The sequence below is a fragment of the Saccopteryx leptura genome, chromosome 3 (genome assembly GCF_036850995.1).
Source record: "Saccopteryx leptura isolate mSacLep1 chromosome 3, mSacLep1_pri_phased_curated, whole genome shotgun sequence".
NCBI classification, from domain to species: domain Eukaryota; kingdom Metazoa; phylum Chordata; class Mammalia; order Chiroptera; family Emballonuridae; genus Saccopteryx; species Saccopteryx leptura.
The window spans coordinates 159175434-159194614 of record NC_089505.1 but is presented as its reverse complement, the minus strand read 5'-3'; the positions used below and the strand labels follow the sequence as shown (position 1 = coordinate 159194614).

Genomic DNA, 19181 nt, shown 5'->3' with positions numbered 1-19181 from the left:
TGCTAAAATTCTAAACAAAATACTGGCAAACCAAATACAACAACATATTAAAAAAATAATACATCATGATCAAGTGGGATTCATCCCAGAATCTCAAGGATGGTTCAACATACGCAAAACGGTTAACGTAATACACCATATCAACAAAACAAAGAACAAAAACCACATGATCTTATCAATAGATGCAGAAAAGGCTTTTGATAAAATACAACACAATTTTATGTTTAAGACTCTCAACAAAATGGGTATAGAAGGAAAATATCTCAACATGATAAAGGCCATATATGATAAACCATCAGCCAACATCATTTTAAACGGCATAAAACTGAGGACTTTCTACCTTAAATCAGGAACAAGACAGGGTTGTCCACTCTCTCCACTCTTATTTAACGTGGTGCTAGAAGTTCTGGCCAGAGCAATAATACAAGACAAAGAAATAAAAGGTATCCATATCAGAAAAGAAGAAGTCAAGGTATCACTTTTTGCTGATGATATGATCCTATACATCGAAAACCCGAAGGACTCCACAAAAAGATTATTAGAAACAATAAACCAATACAGTAAGGTCGCAGGATACAAAATTAACATACAGAAGTCCATAGCCTTTCTCTATGCCAACAATGAAATATTAGAAAACAAACTCAAAAAAATAATCCCCTTCACGATTGCAACAAAAAAATAAAATACCTAGGAATAAACATAACAAAGAATGTAAAGGACCTATATAATGAAAATTACAAAGCATTGTTAAGGGAAATCGAAAAAGATACAATGAGATGGAAAAATATTCCTTGTTCTTGGATAGGAAGAATAAATATAATCAAAATGGCCATATTACCCAAAGCAATATACAAATTTAATGCAATTCCCATCAAAATCCCTATGAGATTTTTTAAAGAAATGGAACAAAAAATCATCAGATTTATATGGAAGTATAAAAAACTCCGAATAGCCAAAACAATCCTAAGGAAAAAGAATGAAGCTGGGGGCATTACAATACCTGACTTTAAACTATATTATAGGGCCACAATAATCAAAACAGCATGGTATTGGCAGAAAAATAGACACTCAGACCAATGGAACAGAATAGAAAGCTCAAAAATAAAACCACATATATATGGTCAAATAATCTTTGATAAAGGGGCCAACAACACACAATGGAGAAAAGAAAGCCTCTTCAACAAATGGTGTTGGGAAAACTGGAAAGCCACATGCAAAAGAATGAAACTCGACTACAGCCTGTCCCCGTGTACTAAAATTAATTCAAAATGGATCAAAGACCTAAATATAAGACCTGAAACAATAAAGTACATAGAAGAAGACATAGGTACTAAACTCATGGACCTGGGTTTTAAAGAACATTTTATGAACTTGACTCCAATGGCAAGAGAAGTGAAGGCAAAGATAAATGAATGGGACTACATCAGAATAAAAAGTTTTTGCTCAGCAAGAGAAACTGATATAAAAATAAACAGACAGCCAACTAAATGGGAAATGATATTTTCAAACAACAGCTCAGATAAGGGCCTAATTTCCAAAATTTACAAAGAACTCATAAAACTCAACAACAAACAAACAAACAATCCAATAAAAAAATGGGAAGAAGACATGAATAGACAATTCTCCCAGGAAGAGATACAAATGGCCAACAGATATATGAAAAGATGCTCAGCTTCATTAGTTATTAGGGAAATGCAAATCAAAACTACAATGAGATACCATCTCACCCCTGTTAGATTAGCTATTATCAACAAGACGGGTAATAGCAAATGTTGGAGAGGCTGTGGAGAAAAAGGAACCCTCATTCACTGTTGGTGGGACTGTAAAGTAGTACAACCATTATGGAGGAAAGTATGGTGGTTCCTCAAAAAACTGCAAATAGAACTACCTTATGACCCAGCAATCCCTCTACTGGGTATATACCCCAAAACCTCAGAAACATTGATACGTGAAGACACATGTAGCCCCATGTTCATTGCAGCACTGTTCACAGTGGCCAAGACATGGAAACAACCAAAAATCCCTTCAATAGAAGACTGGATAAAGAAGATGTGGCACATATACACTATGGAATACTACTCAGCCATAAGAAATGATGACATCAGATCATTTATAGCAAAATGGTGGGATCTTGATAACATTATAAGGAGTGAAATAAGTAAATCAGAAAAAAACAAGAACTACATGATTCCATACATTGGTGGAACATAAAAATGAGACTAAGAGACATGGACAAGTGTGTGGTGGTTACCAGGGGTGGGGGGAGGGAGGACAGGGGGAGAGTTAGGGGGAGGGGGAGGGGCACAGAGAATTAGATAGAGGGTGGCGAAGGACAATCTGACTTTGGGCGAGGGGTATGCAACATAATTTAATGACAAGGTAACCTAGACATGTTTTCTTTGAATATATGTACCCTGATTTATTAATGTCATCCCATTACCATTAATAAAAATTTATTTTAAAAAAAAAACAAAACAAAAAAACAAATCAAACAGAGATGAAAAACTCAATTCACGAGCTGAAAAACGAAGTAACAAGCTTAGCTAATAGAACAGGTCAGAAAGAAGAGAGGATTAGTGAAATAGAAGACAAGCAACTTGAGGCACAACAGAGAGAAGAAGAAAGAGACTCAAAAATTAAAAAAAATGAGATAGCCCTACAAGAATTATCTAACTCCATCAAAAAGAATAACATAAGAATAATAGGTATATCAGAGGGAGAAGAGAGAGAAAATGGAATGGAGAACATACTCAAACAAATAATAGATGAGAACTTCCCAAGCCTGTGGAAAGAACTAAAGCCTCAAGTTAAAGAAGCAAACAGAACTCCGAGTTTTCTTAACCCCAACAAACCTACTCCAAGGCATATCATAATGAAATTGACACAAACCAATGACAAAGAAAAAATTCTCAAGGCAGCCAGGGAAAAGAAGAATACAACATATAAAGGAAGGCCCATTAGATTATCATCAGATTTCTCAGCAGAAACTCTACAAGCTAGAAGAGAGTGGACCCCAAAATTTAAAGTCCTGAAAGAGAGGAACTTTCAGCCACGAATACTATACCCATCAAAGCTATCCTTCAAATATGAAGGAGAAATAAAAACATTCACAGATACAGAAAAGATGAGGGAATTTATCATCAGAAAACCCCTACTCCAGGAATTACTAAAGGGGGTTCTCCAATCAGATACAAAGAACAAAAAAAAAAAACAGAGCCACAAGTAAAAGCTCCAAGAAGAACACAATAAAACCAAATTTAAACTGTGACAACAACAAAAAGAAAGAGGGGGAGAGGATGGAGATTAACAGTAGCAAAGGATGATGGAGTGCAAAAGTACTCACAAAATAGTTCGCTACAATGAACAGGGTAGGGACCCTTTTCATTACTCAAAGGTAACCACCATTGAAAAAACCACCACAGAAGCACATGAGATAAAAAAGATAGCAACAGAGGAAAGATGTATGGAATACAACCAAATAAAAACAAAAGATAGAAAAACGAAAGAGAAGGATCAAACAAGACACAAAACTAACAGAAAGCAAGATATAAAATGGCAATAGGGAACTCACAAGTATCAATAATTACACTAAATGTAAACGGATTAAACTCACCAATAAAAAGGCACAGAGTAGCAGAATGGATTAAAAAAGAAAATCCAACTGTATGCTGCCTACAGGAAACTCATCTAAGTAACAAGGATAAAAACAAATTCAAAGTGAAAGGCTGGAAAACAATACTCCAAGCAAATAACATCCAAAAAAAAGCAGGTGTAGCAATTCTCATATCGGATAATGCTGAATACAAGACAGGAAAAGTACTCAGAGACAAAAATGGCCATTTCATAATGGCTAAGGGGACACTGAATCAAGAAGACATAACAATTCTTAATATATATGCACCAAACCAAGGAGCACCAAAATATATAAGACAGCTACTTATTGATCTTAAAACAAAAACTGACAAAAATACAGTCATACTTGGAGACCTCAATACACCGCTGACGGCTCTAGATTGGTCATCCTAACAGAGAATCAACAAAGACATAGTGGCCTTAAACAAAACACTAGAGCACCTGGATATGATAGACATCTACAGGACATTTCATCCCAAAGTGACTGAATATACATTTTTCTCCAGTATACATGGATCATTCTCAAGAATTGACCATATGTTGGGCCACAAAAACAACATCAGTAAATTCAGAAAAACTGAAGTTGTACCAAGCATATTTTCTGATCACAAAGCCTTGAAACTAGAATTCAACTGCAAAAAAGAGGAAAAAAATCCCACAAAAATTGGAAACTAAACAACATACTTTTAAAAAATGAATGGGTCAAAGAAGAAATAAGTGCAGAGATCAAAAGATATATACAGACTAATGAAAATGACAATACGACATATCAGAATCTATGGGATGCAGCAAAAGCAGTGATAAGAGGGAAGTTCATATCACTTCAGGCATATATGAACAAACAAGAGAGAGCCCAAGTGAACCACTTAACTGCACACCTTAAGGAACTAGAAAAAGAAGAACAAAGACAACCCAAAACCAGCCGAAGAAAGGAGATAATAAAAATCAGAGCAGAAGTAAATGAATTAGAGAACAGAAAAACTATAGAAAAAATTAATAGAACAAGGAGCTGGTTCTTTGAAAAGATCAACAAAATTGACAAACCCTTGGCAAGACTTACCAAGGAAAAAAGAGAAAGAACTCATATAAACAAAATCCAAAATGAAAGAGGAGAAATCACCACGGACACCGTAGATATACAAAGAATTATTGTAGAATACTATGAAAAACTTTATGCCACTAAATTCAACAACCTAGAAGAAATGGATAAATTCCTAGAACAATACAACCTTCCTAGACTGAGTCAAGAAGAAGCAGAAAGCCTAAACAGACCTATCAGTAGAGAAGAAATAGAAAAAAACCATTAAAAACCTCCCCAAAAATAAAAGTCCAGGCCCTGACGGCTGTACCAGCGAATTTTATCAAACATTCAAAGAAGACTTGGTTCCTATTCTACTCAAAGTCTTCCAAAAAATTGAAGAAGAAGCAATACTTCCAAACACATTTTATGAGGCCAACATAACCCTCATACCAAAACCTGGCAAGGATGGCACAAAGAAAGAAAACTACAGACCAATATCTCTAATGAATACAGATGCTAAAATACTAAACAAAATACTAGCAAATCGAATACAACAACATATTTAAAAAATAATACATCATGATCAAGTGGGATTCATCCCAGAATCTCAAGGATGGTTCAACATACGTAAAACGGTTAATGTAATACACCATATCAACAAAACAAAGAACAAAAACCACATGATCTTATCAATAGACGCAGAAAAGGCTTTCGATAAAATACAACACAATTTTATGTTTAAGACTCTCAACAAAATGGGTATAGAAGGAAAATATCTCAACATGATAAAGGCCATATATGATAAACCATCAGCTAACATCATATTAAATGGCACTAAACTGAAGGCTTTCCCCCTTAAATCAGGAACAAGGCAGGGTTGTCCACTCTCTCCACTCTTATTTAATGTGGTACTAGAGGTTCTAGCCAGAGCAATCAGACAAGACAAAGAAATAAAAGGCATCCATATCGGAAAAGAAGAAGTAAAGGTATCACTTTTTGCAGATGATATGATCCTATACATCGAAAACCCCAAAGAATCCACAAAAAGACCACTAGAAACAATAAGCCAATACAGTAAGGTCGCAGGATACAAAATTAACATACAGAAGTCAAAAGCCTTTCTATATGCCAACAATGAAACAATTGAGAACGAACTCAAAAGAATAATCCCCTTCACTATTGCAACAAAAAAAATAAAATACTTAGGAATAAACGTAACAAAGAATGTAAAGGACTTATATAATGAAAACTATAAACCATTGTTAAGGGAAATTGAAAAAGATATAATGAGATGGAAGAATATACCTTGTTCTTGGCTAGGAAGAATAAATATAATCAAGTGGCTATATTACCCAAAGCAATATACAAATTTAATGCAATTCCCATCAAACTTCCAATGACGTTTTTTAAAGAAATAGAGCAAAAAATCATCAGATTTATATGGAACTATAAAAAACCCCAAATAGCCAAAGCAATCCTAAAGAAAAAGAATGAAGCTGGAGGTATTACAATACCTGACTTCAAACTGTATTATAGGGCCACGACAATCAAAACAGCATGGTATTGGCAGAAAAATAGACACTCAGACCAATGGAACAGAATAGAAAGTCCAGAAATAAAACCACATATATATAGTCAAATAATTTTTGATAAAGGGGCCAACAACACACAATGGAGGAAAGAAAGCCTCTTCAATAAATGGTGCTGGAAAAACTGGAAAGCCACATGCAAAAGAATGAAACTGGACTACAGTCTCTCCCCCTGTACAAAAATTAACTCAAAATGGATCAAAGATCTAAACATAAGACCTGAAACAATTAAGTACATAGAAGAAGACATAGGTACTCAACTCATGAACCTGGGTTTTAAAGAGCATTTTATGAATTTGACTCCACAGGCAAGAGAAGTGAAGGCAAAAATTAATGAATGGGACTACATCAGACTAAGAAGTTTTTGCTCAGCAAGAGAAACTGATAACAAAATAAACAGAAAGCCAACTAAATGGGAAATGATATTTTCAAACAACAGCTCAGATAAGGGCCTAATATCCAAAATATACAAAGAACTCATAAAACTCAACAACAAACAAACAAACAATCCAATAAAAAAATGGGAAGAGGATATGAACAGACACTTCTCCCAGGAAGAAATACAAATGGCCAACAGATATATGAAAAGATGCTCATCTTCTTTAGCTATTAGAGAAATGCAAATCAAAACTGCAGTGAGATACCACCTCACACCTGTTCGATTAGCTATTATTAACAAGACAGGTAATAGCAAATGTTGGAGAGGCTGTGGAGAAAAAGGAACCCTCATACACTGTTGGTGGGATTGTAAGGTAGTACAACCATTATGGAAGAAAGTATGGTGGTTCCTCAAAAAACTGAAAATAGAACTACCATATGACCCAGCAATCCCTCTACTGGGTATATACCCCCAAAACTCAGAAACATTGATACGTAAAGACACATGCAGCCCCATGTTTATTGCAGCATTGTTCACAGTGGCCAGGACATGGAAACTACCAAAAATCCCGTCAATAGATGACTGGATAAAGAAGATGTGGCACATATACACTATGGAATACTACTCAGCCATAAGAAATGATGACATCGGAACATTTACAGCAAAATGGTGGGATCTTGATAACATGATACGAAGCAAAATAAGTAAATCAGAAAAAACCAGGAACTGCATTATTCCATACGTAGTTGGGACATAAAAGTGAAACTAAGAGACATTGATAAGAGTGTGGTGGTTGGGGGGGGGGGGGAATGGGAGAGGGAAAGGGAGGGGGAGGGGCACAAAGAAAACAAGATAGAAGGTGACAGAGGACAGTCTGACTTTGGGTGATGGGTATGCAACATAATTGAACGACAAGACAACCTGGACTTGTTATCTTTGAATATATGTATCCTGATTTATTGATGTCACCCCATTAAAAAAATAAAATTATTAAAAAAAATAATAATAATAATAACGTTAAAAGTATAAAACAGTCTCATGTATTACAATCCATTCATTTCCTACCGCTCATGTTCTTGGTTGCGGGTGGCTGGAGCCAATCTCAGCTGTCCTCCAGGACAACAACAAATTTTTATTGGATACTGTGTAACATACACAGGTCGTTGTATGGCTTTCATGGAATTACATTTTAAAATATATGGCGTTTATGGCTCTCTCAGCCAAAAAGGTTCCCGACCCCTGATCTAGAGGTCCGATTTATTAACACTATTTTTACTAGATTCAGAGTTAAAACTGACACTTTATGGAATTAGCCGTAGTCTCTAAATAATTATTTTTTAGTAATTATGTGCAAAAAGATTTAAATTTATAATTAAGGTTGAATTAAAATATAATTAGATCAATAAAATGTTTTCATAAAAATCCACATTGATGCATGCCTTACATTTCTACTTTTTATTTTATGACAGAGTCGATATACCTTGCTGAGGATGATTTCTGGAGCCAAATATTCTGGAGTGCCACACAATGTCCAAGTTCTGCCTTTAACTCTTTTGGCAAACCCAAAGTCTGTGACCTATAAAAGAAGAACAACAACAAACTGTGAAAATTATTATTTCACAATAAATGCATTTGTTGTACTGAAAATCAGGGTTTAAATTAAAACCAGGAAAAAACAAGTTAATTCAATATAATTGAGGCTAACCCTTGAGGGCCATTATTTAGTAAGTGTAGTTGAAACAACCCATGCTAAATAACCTTTCCCTGACTCAAACAAAGAAGCTACTTATATATATATATATAAGTCTTAATAAATTATATATATTGGTCTTAGTAAAAATGAAGAAATGCTAGAAGTGTCCTTTAAATCCAGTATGTCTTCTGCCTTTAATTGTATCACAAATACAAAAGCATCACTGGGAAAATTTGATAACTGTGTAAAAAGGGATGTTCCTACTCCATTAATAGCAGAAATAGAAAGAAAACACTGGTGCCAGTCCCGTACTGGTTGGTGGGGCTACTTTGGTAGCTGCGTTGTAGTGTTAAAAATCACAGACTCTGAGGACAGCTTGTCTGGATTCAAGCTGACAACCTGTGTGACTTTGCTGTGCCTTAATTTCATCAGGCTTAAAATGAGGATAACAAGTATTCACACATCATGGCATTTTCAGGATTAAAAGATTAATGATATATGTAAAAATACTTGGAATAATGCGTGGCACTAAATGAGTGCTCACAAATTTCGCTATAAGTAATTCTGTATGCAGGAGCCTGTGCTCAGTTTACAACTACAAATTACAGGAGATGTAAACGAGGTCTCTCCTCGATGGTTCTTTTTGCTCTCTGTAATGGCGCCAGAACTACAAGCTTTGGGAGAAGCTATTAGGGAGAACTAATCTTCCCCTCAAAGAAAAAAGATTCCAGTATTTGTAGTTGTCAAATACATACAACTTCTTACCTATTATTTTTTAAAATATAATATATATAGTATGTTCAGTTCATACCTGGATATAGCCTTGGTGATCAATTAGGAGATTTTCAGGTTTTAAGTCTCTGTAGATGAGGTCTAGTGAATGGAGGTACTCGAATGTCAGCACTATCTGAGCCGCATAGAACCGGGCGTGCGGTTCACTGCAAAGAAATAAAACATTAGATTTCTGTAAAATAGGGTAACACACAGTAATTAGTAGATTACACAAAAAGTTAATATGGGGGTGACTTATTTTGGGAGTAAAAATGTTAGTTTTATGCAATGAATTCTTTTAGTTTTCAAATATTTAATAAGTCTCAAAATTGTCTTCAAATAATGCTTTAATATGCTTAGTGGGCAGCATACATTGAAGAAAAATATAATTTTCCAATTGTCATATTTTAAATTATTATTGGTTATTATAGAAGATACTGTCTTTATAATTATATCTGACCTTGAAGATGACTGGAAAGCAAATGTACCAGTTAGACAGTCTATCAGGGCCCTGGCTAATATTGATAGGTTTTATTTACATTTCTTATAAATCTTTAGTGTTTAAAGAATTTTACTACATAGAAAAGCTCTTTAACTGCCAGTTAATGCCATTTTATCTAGACTGTTCCTATTACAAAAATAATATATGCTCATTATAGAAAAAATATTGTAAAATATAAATGAAGAATAAGATCCAACATCCCATCCAGAAACCATAGATACAATCCTGGTGTTTAAATTTCCAAATCTTCTACTATGCATGTTTACACAGACACATAAACACAGGTAAAAGCTGCACATTCGTTTAAATATGCACCTTTCTTACACACATAGATTAGATCAACTGATAGATCCATATGATTTTGATGCCACATTCTGAGTATTATTCTAAAAAGATATATACTGTACTGACTTTTTAGTTGGAGTTTCTATATCATTTTCTAGAGTATACACTGAATTCTGCTAATCTGCCTGACAAATTGCAATGACTTTCCAATTTGTGACCTCAATGAAAAACCTTCACTATGAACAGAATTTCCCTCAAGATGGTTGGCACAAATTTGATCTAGTAGGACTGGAAATAGAGATTCCAAAAAAATTCCCTATGCTGCTCCTTTTGCTTGTTACTATATTTCCTAGGTCTCAGCCTGATACACACCTAGTGCTCAGTAAATATTTGCTGAATGAATAAATATGTAAAGAAAAAACACATTTTGGGGACAATATTTTACAACACTTTTCCAGTTTCAGCCCCACCTCAACACTGTAACGATCTACATTATATGTCATAAGACAAAGAATGAGAACACTATAAAGGGAGATTGGAAGAATCATCCTAGTCATTTATCCCTACACTTGGAAATGTTTATCCTAGAATGTCCCTCCTATTTTCTCCATGCATCTATGAATATAAGATGTACTTTTCATCTTATAAGCAAACACAAATTTATCCTAAAAAACATAAGATACATTCAGCATCTTATATTTATTTCCATACACTGGTGTTTGATTGGAGGAACACAAATATTACATAGCTCTATAAACAATTTGTTGAAAGGTGAAAAATATTATATGGGAAGATTTAACGCTATAGCAGCTTTAAGTCTAAAAAGATGCTATTTAAGTAGAGATAATGATTTCACAGATTCTGATTACAGCATATTCAACAATAACTCAGTAGTCTCGTTGCCTCACAGTTTCTGAGATGGGAATGAGCAACTTTCAAGTCTGTATGGAGGGGTGGGGCAAAAGTAGGTTTACAGTTGTTTGATGGAAAATAATATAATAATAAATAATAATACAAGGACAAACTGTGTTTTCCATATTCCACTGTAAATCTACTTTTGCCCAACCCTGTACGTAAGTATGTGTGAAAGACTAGAGAAGAGTGTTTTGATGTGAATTATGTCAATCAACTTACTCTCCTCCTAGTGTCAAGTCAAGTGTTAAAGAAACAGAAGTGTGGGGAGTTACAAAGAAGTTAGTAATTATAGAAAATGGACAAAATATTTTTTGACTATTCAGATTTTAAAAACTTTGAATTATTATGGGGCAATATGAGGATCTGGGCCTAATTGGACAAGGGGTAGGAGGAGAAAGAACAACAGGAGGTGAAAGAAAATCATTAAAGATAAAATAGAAGTTACTTTGCATTGCATAGCACCTGACACATATTAGGTGCCCTATATATATTAGGTCAATAAATGAATTTTGGCTTAGGCCTCAGATAACAAAAATAGCTCTACTGCTGGCCATTACTGAATATAATCTCATGATAATTCAAGTCTATCATCATGTTTTTATGAATCTAATTATCTTCATGAGCGCTGTGTGAACTCCTCCTTATGTGTTAATTATGCCAATACAGAATGTACTGAATGAAGCCGGACCTACTCCTGCTTTCTAGCTTCATTCCATTAGTGATCATTCATCAATAGTAGTAGCTTACCTACTATTACACACACATAAAGATAACAATCCATAGCCTATCTTCATAACTGTATGACTTTATTAGTAATAACCTAATGAGGTACAGACTCTTTAAATTACATATATATTTTTAAACCTTAACATAGCAACAACTTCAAGGAGAATTAAATTGTGTAAAACTGACTTTATAATCTCATCACTATACCATTATCATCTTTTCTATATGTTGGATTTTTTATTTTTATCTTTTTTATTTATTTATTTATTTTTAAAGAGAGAAACAGAGAAAGATAAGGAGAGAGAAACAGACAGACTGGAAGGGAGAGAGATGAGAAGCATCAACTTGTAATTGTGGCACTTTAGTTGTTCACTGATTGTTTCTCATATGTGCCTTGACCAGGGGAGGGGCGGCTACAGCAGAGCCAGTGACCCCTTGCTCAAGCCAGTGACCTTGGGCTTCAAGCCAGTGACCACAGGATCATGTCTATGATCACACACTCAAGCTGATGACCCCATGCTCAAGCTGGTGAGCCCGCGCTCAATCCGGCAACCTCAGGATTTCAACCCTGAGAACTAAGGGTCCCAGGCTGACACATATGCACTGCACCACCACTGGTCAGGCTTTATCTTTATCCTTATACAAACCTCTTCCCAAGAGTTGCATAATTAATATTTGTTTAATATATACTGATATGTTTAAATTCAATTAATTTTTGCATTTTTGGAAATTCTTTAAATAATGAATTTCAAACAATACTTGCTAATGGTAGAATATTTATATTTATACTATAGTAGTTTTACTTGATTTCTAAAACTCAGTCTGTGATTTCTTATTAATGTTACCATGTATAGCTAAAGCTGAAATAATGCTAAATTAAATAAATTTTTAGCATTGACAATAACTTAAAAATTTGGCTAAAACAAACAGCAAGATTTGAAAAGAATAAAGTTATTAGTTACCTGAACCTTCCAATTCTTCTTAGATGTGAAAACATTTCACCTCCAGGGACATATTCCATAACCATATATAAATTAGAATTATCCTATAAACAACAAATATAAAGAATATATAAATCAAAATTATGAAGCCAAGATTATTTCTCAAGAAAATATTTTAATGTAATACCATGTTCAATTAGAAAAAGACAAATTTAAACATCCATCTGATAGATGACTAACATTTGGAAAAACAGAATAAACAGAAAATGTTCTAACTATTCTATTCTGGGACACTCATTTCCCCCCCTAGTATTCTTGCTACAATTTAGTCTGGAATTTTTGCTGTTCTTGTTTTTGTAGGGAACAATACACTCTTAAACAATTAAACAGTGCAGCAATAACTTAAAGCTATATTGTTAACAAGAAAAACTATGTTAAGAACCAATTTGAAAAAGTTACTAAGAATATTTATATTTTTTGTGCTACATTAGGTCATAGAAATTAATGATTTTTTAACATTATTAGGAATTCATAGGTCTTTATTTAAAGACTAAAGGAAGAAAAAAAGATTAAAATGCTGCATATGAATCAATATATCAGAGAGATGCCAAGTATCAGTCTAAAGGTGTACTCATTTGCATGAATGTAAGGACTGCTTTATTAAAATAGCACTATGAATTTTGATAAATTGAAATATTAGATTTTATAATACCATCTCATGAACAATTATACATTACCTTTAACAAATTCCTCAGGGAGAACTAAAACCTTTTCAAATGTTACCTAAGTTTATATGTGCAATAGGATTTAATTACATAAAATCTAAATATATTACTTTTTGGTTTGTTAATATTCTTCAGGCTAATCCTCTAGTTTAGAATCCTGTTATAACTTTATATTTAAAAAATTATGAAGTTCAAAATATTTTATTTGAGTATTAGTAAAATTTACCTTAAAAGAATACTCCAGTCGAACAAGAAAAGGAAAATTCACTGCCTGTAATATTCTTTTCTCATTCAATGTATGCTCTATTTGCTTCAGTTTAACAACCTGTAATTGAGAGATAAATATATTAAATGTATTTAAATGAAATTTAAAAGTTACTATACTTTTACAAGAAAAATTAAATAAATGTTTTCCACATAATAAAGAACTTGGATAAAACAAAATTGCTAGAGTTGGATAATGATGATAGTAATAACTACCAATAAGGCTAGATTTAAATAAGAAAAACTTACAGAGGATTTAAAACTTGGTCTTAAGATGATAAACTATGATTTTAAGTAAGGAAGCAGAGCTAAGAATTAGAGTCATGATAAATTACTTTAAAAATCGTATGTTAAAATACTTAGCTCCTAATGACTTATAGTCCACTGACACAGCTGGCACAAATCACTGAATTAAGTAGGTACTGATTTAAACACAGATCAGCAAAGAAATTGAGAATCTAGGAAAACTCAGTAATTGAAAAGAGTGAGTAAAAATGAACAATCTGTTCATTTTATAATATCTGAATAAATATCAGAATAAGTCCTAAAAATCCATTATGCACAACCACAAAAGAGGACACACCAAATATTGACTATAGCTTTATAACAAATAAATCACTTAGGATTAATCGAGCCTCCTCTGGATTGTCTACTCAATCACATACATAGCAGTGAAAAGCAACTTGTCCTGACTTCATGAAGACTATGATTCTACTCCACATGTGATTCTATTTTTAATTTAAAAGGTGACCTTTGGGAGATAAATAATTGTCCTGCATGTGTGTAAATCATTACAAGGTGGCATTCTTTCTTGATAGAGGCTTATTATCAATGTGGGGTAATCACAGAATTCAAGAAATTGAACATAGATAAGAAAGGTAATTAAAGATCTCATCCAGTAATTAGTATACAAAATTATAGCATAAAAATAACCGACCAAGAGTCAGAAGGTCTGTGTTCTAATCTCAATCTTCTAGTCAACCAGTTTTGTGACTTTGGAAATGTTATTTCAACTCTTAGGGCAGGGTTTTGATTTTGTTTGTTTTGTTTTTTATCTGTAACATAAAGTGGTTTAATCACCACTTTCTATGTTTTAACTAGTTATAGAACCAGTTAGTTGATACTTACCACAATAAATTATATTAATACTACCTGGATAATTAGTATTGCTTTGTGTTTATTATTTTTTAATAGACTTTTTTTTAAAGCAGTTTCAGGTTCACAGTAGAATTGAGTAGAAGGTACAGAGAATTCCCATATACCTTCTTCCCACACACATGCATAGCATTCCCCATTGTCAACATTCTCCAGCACAGCATTACATCAGTTACACTCAATGGACCTACATTGATGCACCACTATCACCAGGAGTCCATCGTTTACATTAGGGTTCACTCTTGGTGTTCTACAAACTATGGATTTGGACAAATGTATAATGACATGTATCCACTGTTATAATATCATACAGAGTAGTTTCACTGCCCTAAAAACCCTCTTATTTGTCCTTCCCTTCCCACTAACTCTTGGCAACCACTGATCTTATCTCCATAGTTTTTCCTTTTCCAATATGTCATATCATTTGAATCACACAGATAGGCTTCTTTCACTTAATAATATGTATTTAAGTTTTCTCCTCGCCTTTACATGGCTTGATAGTTCATTTCTTCTTAGCACTGAATGATATTCCATTGTCTAAATGTATCACAGTGTTTACTTCTATATATTATGATAATAGCAGGTTTTCTATCTAGTTAGGCATAGCCAACATGTTTATGAAATAAGTAATAAAAACTGCAACAGAGAGGCTTTCTGCATTACAGCCCTAAGTCAAATCTGCATATGTGGGCATAACAATTAAAAATAGAGATGATTTCAAGATATATGAACTGGCAAAGCAAATATGCTTAATTTCTAAATTAATTTAATAAAAAATTTAACAAAAATCTAATTTAATTGTAAATGTCTATACCTACAATACATATAAAGCTTAATAATAAGTGCAATAGAGATAAAGACTAAAGAATGTCTGCCTTCATGCTGCATAAAATCTATTTGGAAGTATGATGCATAGATACATGGATAGCAATATAGAACAAAATAAGAGTAATATCATAAGTATTCAGAAAGGAAACCATACAAAGTTTGTAAATCTGACTGCTAGCTCCATTGGGCTGGAGCTTAGGACATTGCCTCTCAAATTTTGTTAATGAAGTATCCATAAAGGGCAGACATAAATAAACAAGTATCCCTGGGGGTTTTGTTCATGGTTTATTTCAAAATTCTTACATAACATTTATATTTACTTCTTAATCTTTCTGTTAGTTTAAAGACATATACCTTAAAAGCACTTATAAATGATTACTTATCAACTGATTTTTTTAGCCAAGCACTTGAAATAAGAAAGGCCATATATCATTACATACTCCTGACCCGATCCAGGATAGCACCATATATTAATACTTCCGTGGATCCAGTTTCGATCAGAGAAGTAGAGTATAGAGACATGTAGGAAAACAGTGTGTGATAAAGACTAGAGTGAAGTTTGGAAGAAAATTATGAGGGCATTGAAAATAAGCTACAGAGTTCTGATTTCATTTAATAAACATCAGGAAGCTTTCTGATTAAGTGAGATGATGTGATATGGTAAGAAAAATTTGTTGGCAATGAAGAAGGTGAATTAGTGGAATATAAAAACTGATACTGAGGAAATTAATTAAAGTGTTATTGTGAAAGCCAAGTAAATGTTAGTGAGGGACCAATTAGGTGGTGGCAGAAAAAATCTTTGGGATAACAAATACATTTGAAAGGAAAAATTAACTAGGATTACAGAATAGACATCAAACAAATCTAGGCCAAATTCTTGGTTCCTCTTACTAACTGTTTGACTTTGAAAAAGTTACTTAAATACAGAGGTTCTTGGCTTAAACCAGAGATTACTGTCACATGAAGTTGTGAAGATTCACTGATATGATAAAGTGCTATGCAATGCTGATACACATTATGGAATAAAAAATGGGTTTTCCTTAATTTCTGTATTGTTTTTCTTCTCCTCATCCCACATATCCTAAGATAGGAGAAGTCATAAAAAGTGAATTGAAAGATCTGTGACTGTTAACAGAAAGGTTATTATAGAATTTCATTTTATTACTTAACTTTAGCAAATTAAATTAACTTGAAAAAAATCAGAATATAAAGTCTTTGTCCTAATTTTGCATCAGTCCAGAACGTTGCCACAGAGCAGTGATTTTCAACATTTCATTTCACAGCACACATAAACTAATTATTAAAATTCTGCAGCACACCAAACCCCAATCTAACAAAAAAATACATATAATTTTGATTCACTCAATCTGACAGCTATTGTTGTGTTGGCTATTGTCATTTTTTATTTTGACAATCTAAGGGAAAACAGGTTGGTGTCTCTGACTAAATAGTCAGATATTTCATGTTTTAAACATTCTCAAGACACATTAGTTGAAAACCATCAAAATGACTTAAAATGGCAGCTCTTCTTCTGGGAAATACTGTCTCACCATGATTTGTTCCCAAGGTAGTCAGTCTTCTCAGCAACTTCCTTTACAGGTCACTGTTTTACCAAAAAAGAAATTTAAAAATTCTCCCCTAAATATTTTAAAGTATAAAAGTACATTTTGTAATCCCTTTCATATTTTATATCTGAAGCACATTTTGTTAAGTCCTTAAGAAAGATAACATAAAATATTAGGGGTTATATAGATAATAACATTTTAATGACAGGTTTAATAAAAAAGATAGATTTGAAGAATTTTGTTGTGCTACCAACACAAGTATACAAATCACTTACACTCTCTGAAACCCAATTACCTCATCTAGAAAATTAGGGCCAGAAGTAGTTGATCTCTAAGAACTTTGTGCTCAAACTGTATAAATTAGAGGGTAGACTCAAGGATGAGTGGAAGCTTGGATAAGAGTACATGGGAGGAGTGATGTCAGAGAAATGGCACTGTGAGGAGCGCGACCAACAAATTTCCCCAAAATTTCAACAAGTTCATCAACCAGAGACAGAAAAATCTATCCTTGGAGAGTCTGGGAGTCCCACATACTGAAAACAAAGTGCTATCAACAAGACCACCCTCAGATGCCATTAAGAAAAAGGAACTCGAATATCATGGATACAAAAGATAGAGAAGTAGCACAGATAGATGTGGAAAACTCTATGGAGAAAAATTTAATATATTGGAAACCTTGGAGCTAAATGACAGAGAATTAAAAAAAGAAATCCTAAAAATACTCAGAGATATACAAGAAAACACAGAAAGACAATTTAGGGAGCTCAGAAAACAACTCAACGAACACAAAGAATATATTTCCAAGGAAATTGAAACTATAAAAACAAATCAAACAGAGATGGAAAACTCAATTCATGAACTGAAAAACGAGGTAACAAGCTTAGCTAATAGAACAGGCCAGATAGAAGGTAGGATTAGTGACATAGAAGATAAGCAACTTCAGGCACAACAGAGAGAAGAAGAGACAGACGCAAAAATTTAAAAAAATAAGAAAGCCCTACAGGAATTGCCTGACTCCGTCAAAAAGAATAACATAAGAATAATAGGTATATCAGAGGGAGAAGAGAGAGAAAATGGAATGGAGAATATATTCAAACAAATAAGAGACGAGAACTTCCCAAGCCTATGGAAAGAACTAAAGCCTCAAATTCAAGAAGCAAACAGAATACCGAGTTTTCTTAACCACAACAAACCTACGTCAAGGCACATCATAATGAAATTGGCACAAACCAACGACAAAAAAAAAAAAAAAAAAAAAATTCTCAAGGCAGCCAGGGAAAAGAAGAATACAGCATATAAAGGAAGGCCTATAAGATTATCATCAGATTTCTCAGCAGAAACTCTACAAGTTAGAAGAGAGTGGACCCCAATATTTAAAGCCCTGAAAGAGAGGAACTTTAAGCCAAGAATACTATACCCATCAAAGCTATCCTTCAAATATGAAGGAGAAATAAAAACATTCACAAATACAGAAAAGATGAGGGAATTTATCATCAGAAAATCCCCACTCCAGGAAATACTAAGGGGGTTTTCCAACCAGTTAAAAAAAACAAAACAAAACAAAACCACAAGTAAAAGCTCCACCAAGAACACAATAAAACCAAATTTAACCTGTGACAACAAAAACAAAAAAAAGGGGAGAGGACGGAGATTAACAGTAGCAAAGGATGATGGAGTGCAGAAACACTCATAAGATACTGTACTACAATGAATATGGTAGGTACCCTTTTCATTACTCAATGGTAACCACCCTTGAAAAAACCACCACAGAAGCACATGACTTAAAAAAGGTAGCAACAGAGGAAAAAACTATGGAATAGAAACAAACAGAAACAAATGATAGAAAAACAAAAGAGAAGAATCAAACAAGATACAAAACTAACAGAAAGCAATTTGTAAAATGGCAATAGGGAATCCACAAGTGTCAATAATGACACTAAATGTAAATAGATTAAACTCACCAATAAAAAGACACAGAGTAGCAGAATGGATTAAAAAAGAAAATCCAACTGTATGCTGCCTATAAGAAACACATCTAAGTAACAAGGATAAAAACAAATTCAAAGTGAAAGGCTGGAAAACAATACTCCAAGCAAATAACATCCAAAAAAAAGCAGGCATAGCAATATACATATCTAATAATGATGACTACAAGACAGCAAAAGTACTCAGAGACAAAAATGGTGATT

The 19181-nt window shown here is 33.5% G+C and overlaps 1 protein-coding gene across 9 annotated transcripts in view; it reads right to left on the bottom strand.

Annotated features, from left to right (window-relative positions):
- PRKACB (protein kinase cAMP-activated catalytic subunit beta) overlaps positions 1-19181 on the bottom strand; it is a 147755-nt gene that overhangs the window by 30637 nt on the left and 97937 nt on the right. For all 9 annotated transcript variants that reach the window (XM_066376655.1, XM_066376656.1, XM_066376659.1 and 6 more), the window contains 4 exons: positions 13407-13505; positions 12477-12559; positions 9127-9253; positions 8103-8198 (listed from right to left, as the gene is read on the bottom strand). In XM_066376655.1, the coding sequence (XP_066232752.1) occupies positions 8103-8198; positions 9127-9253; positions 12477-12559; positions 13407-13505 (405 nt within the window). The remainder of the gene's footprint in view (positions 1-8102; positions 8199-9126; positions 9254-12476; positions 12560-13406; positions 13506-19181) is intronic.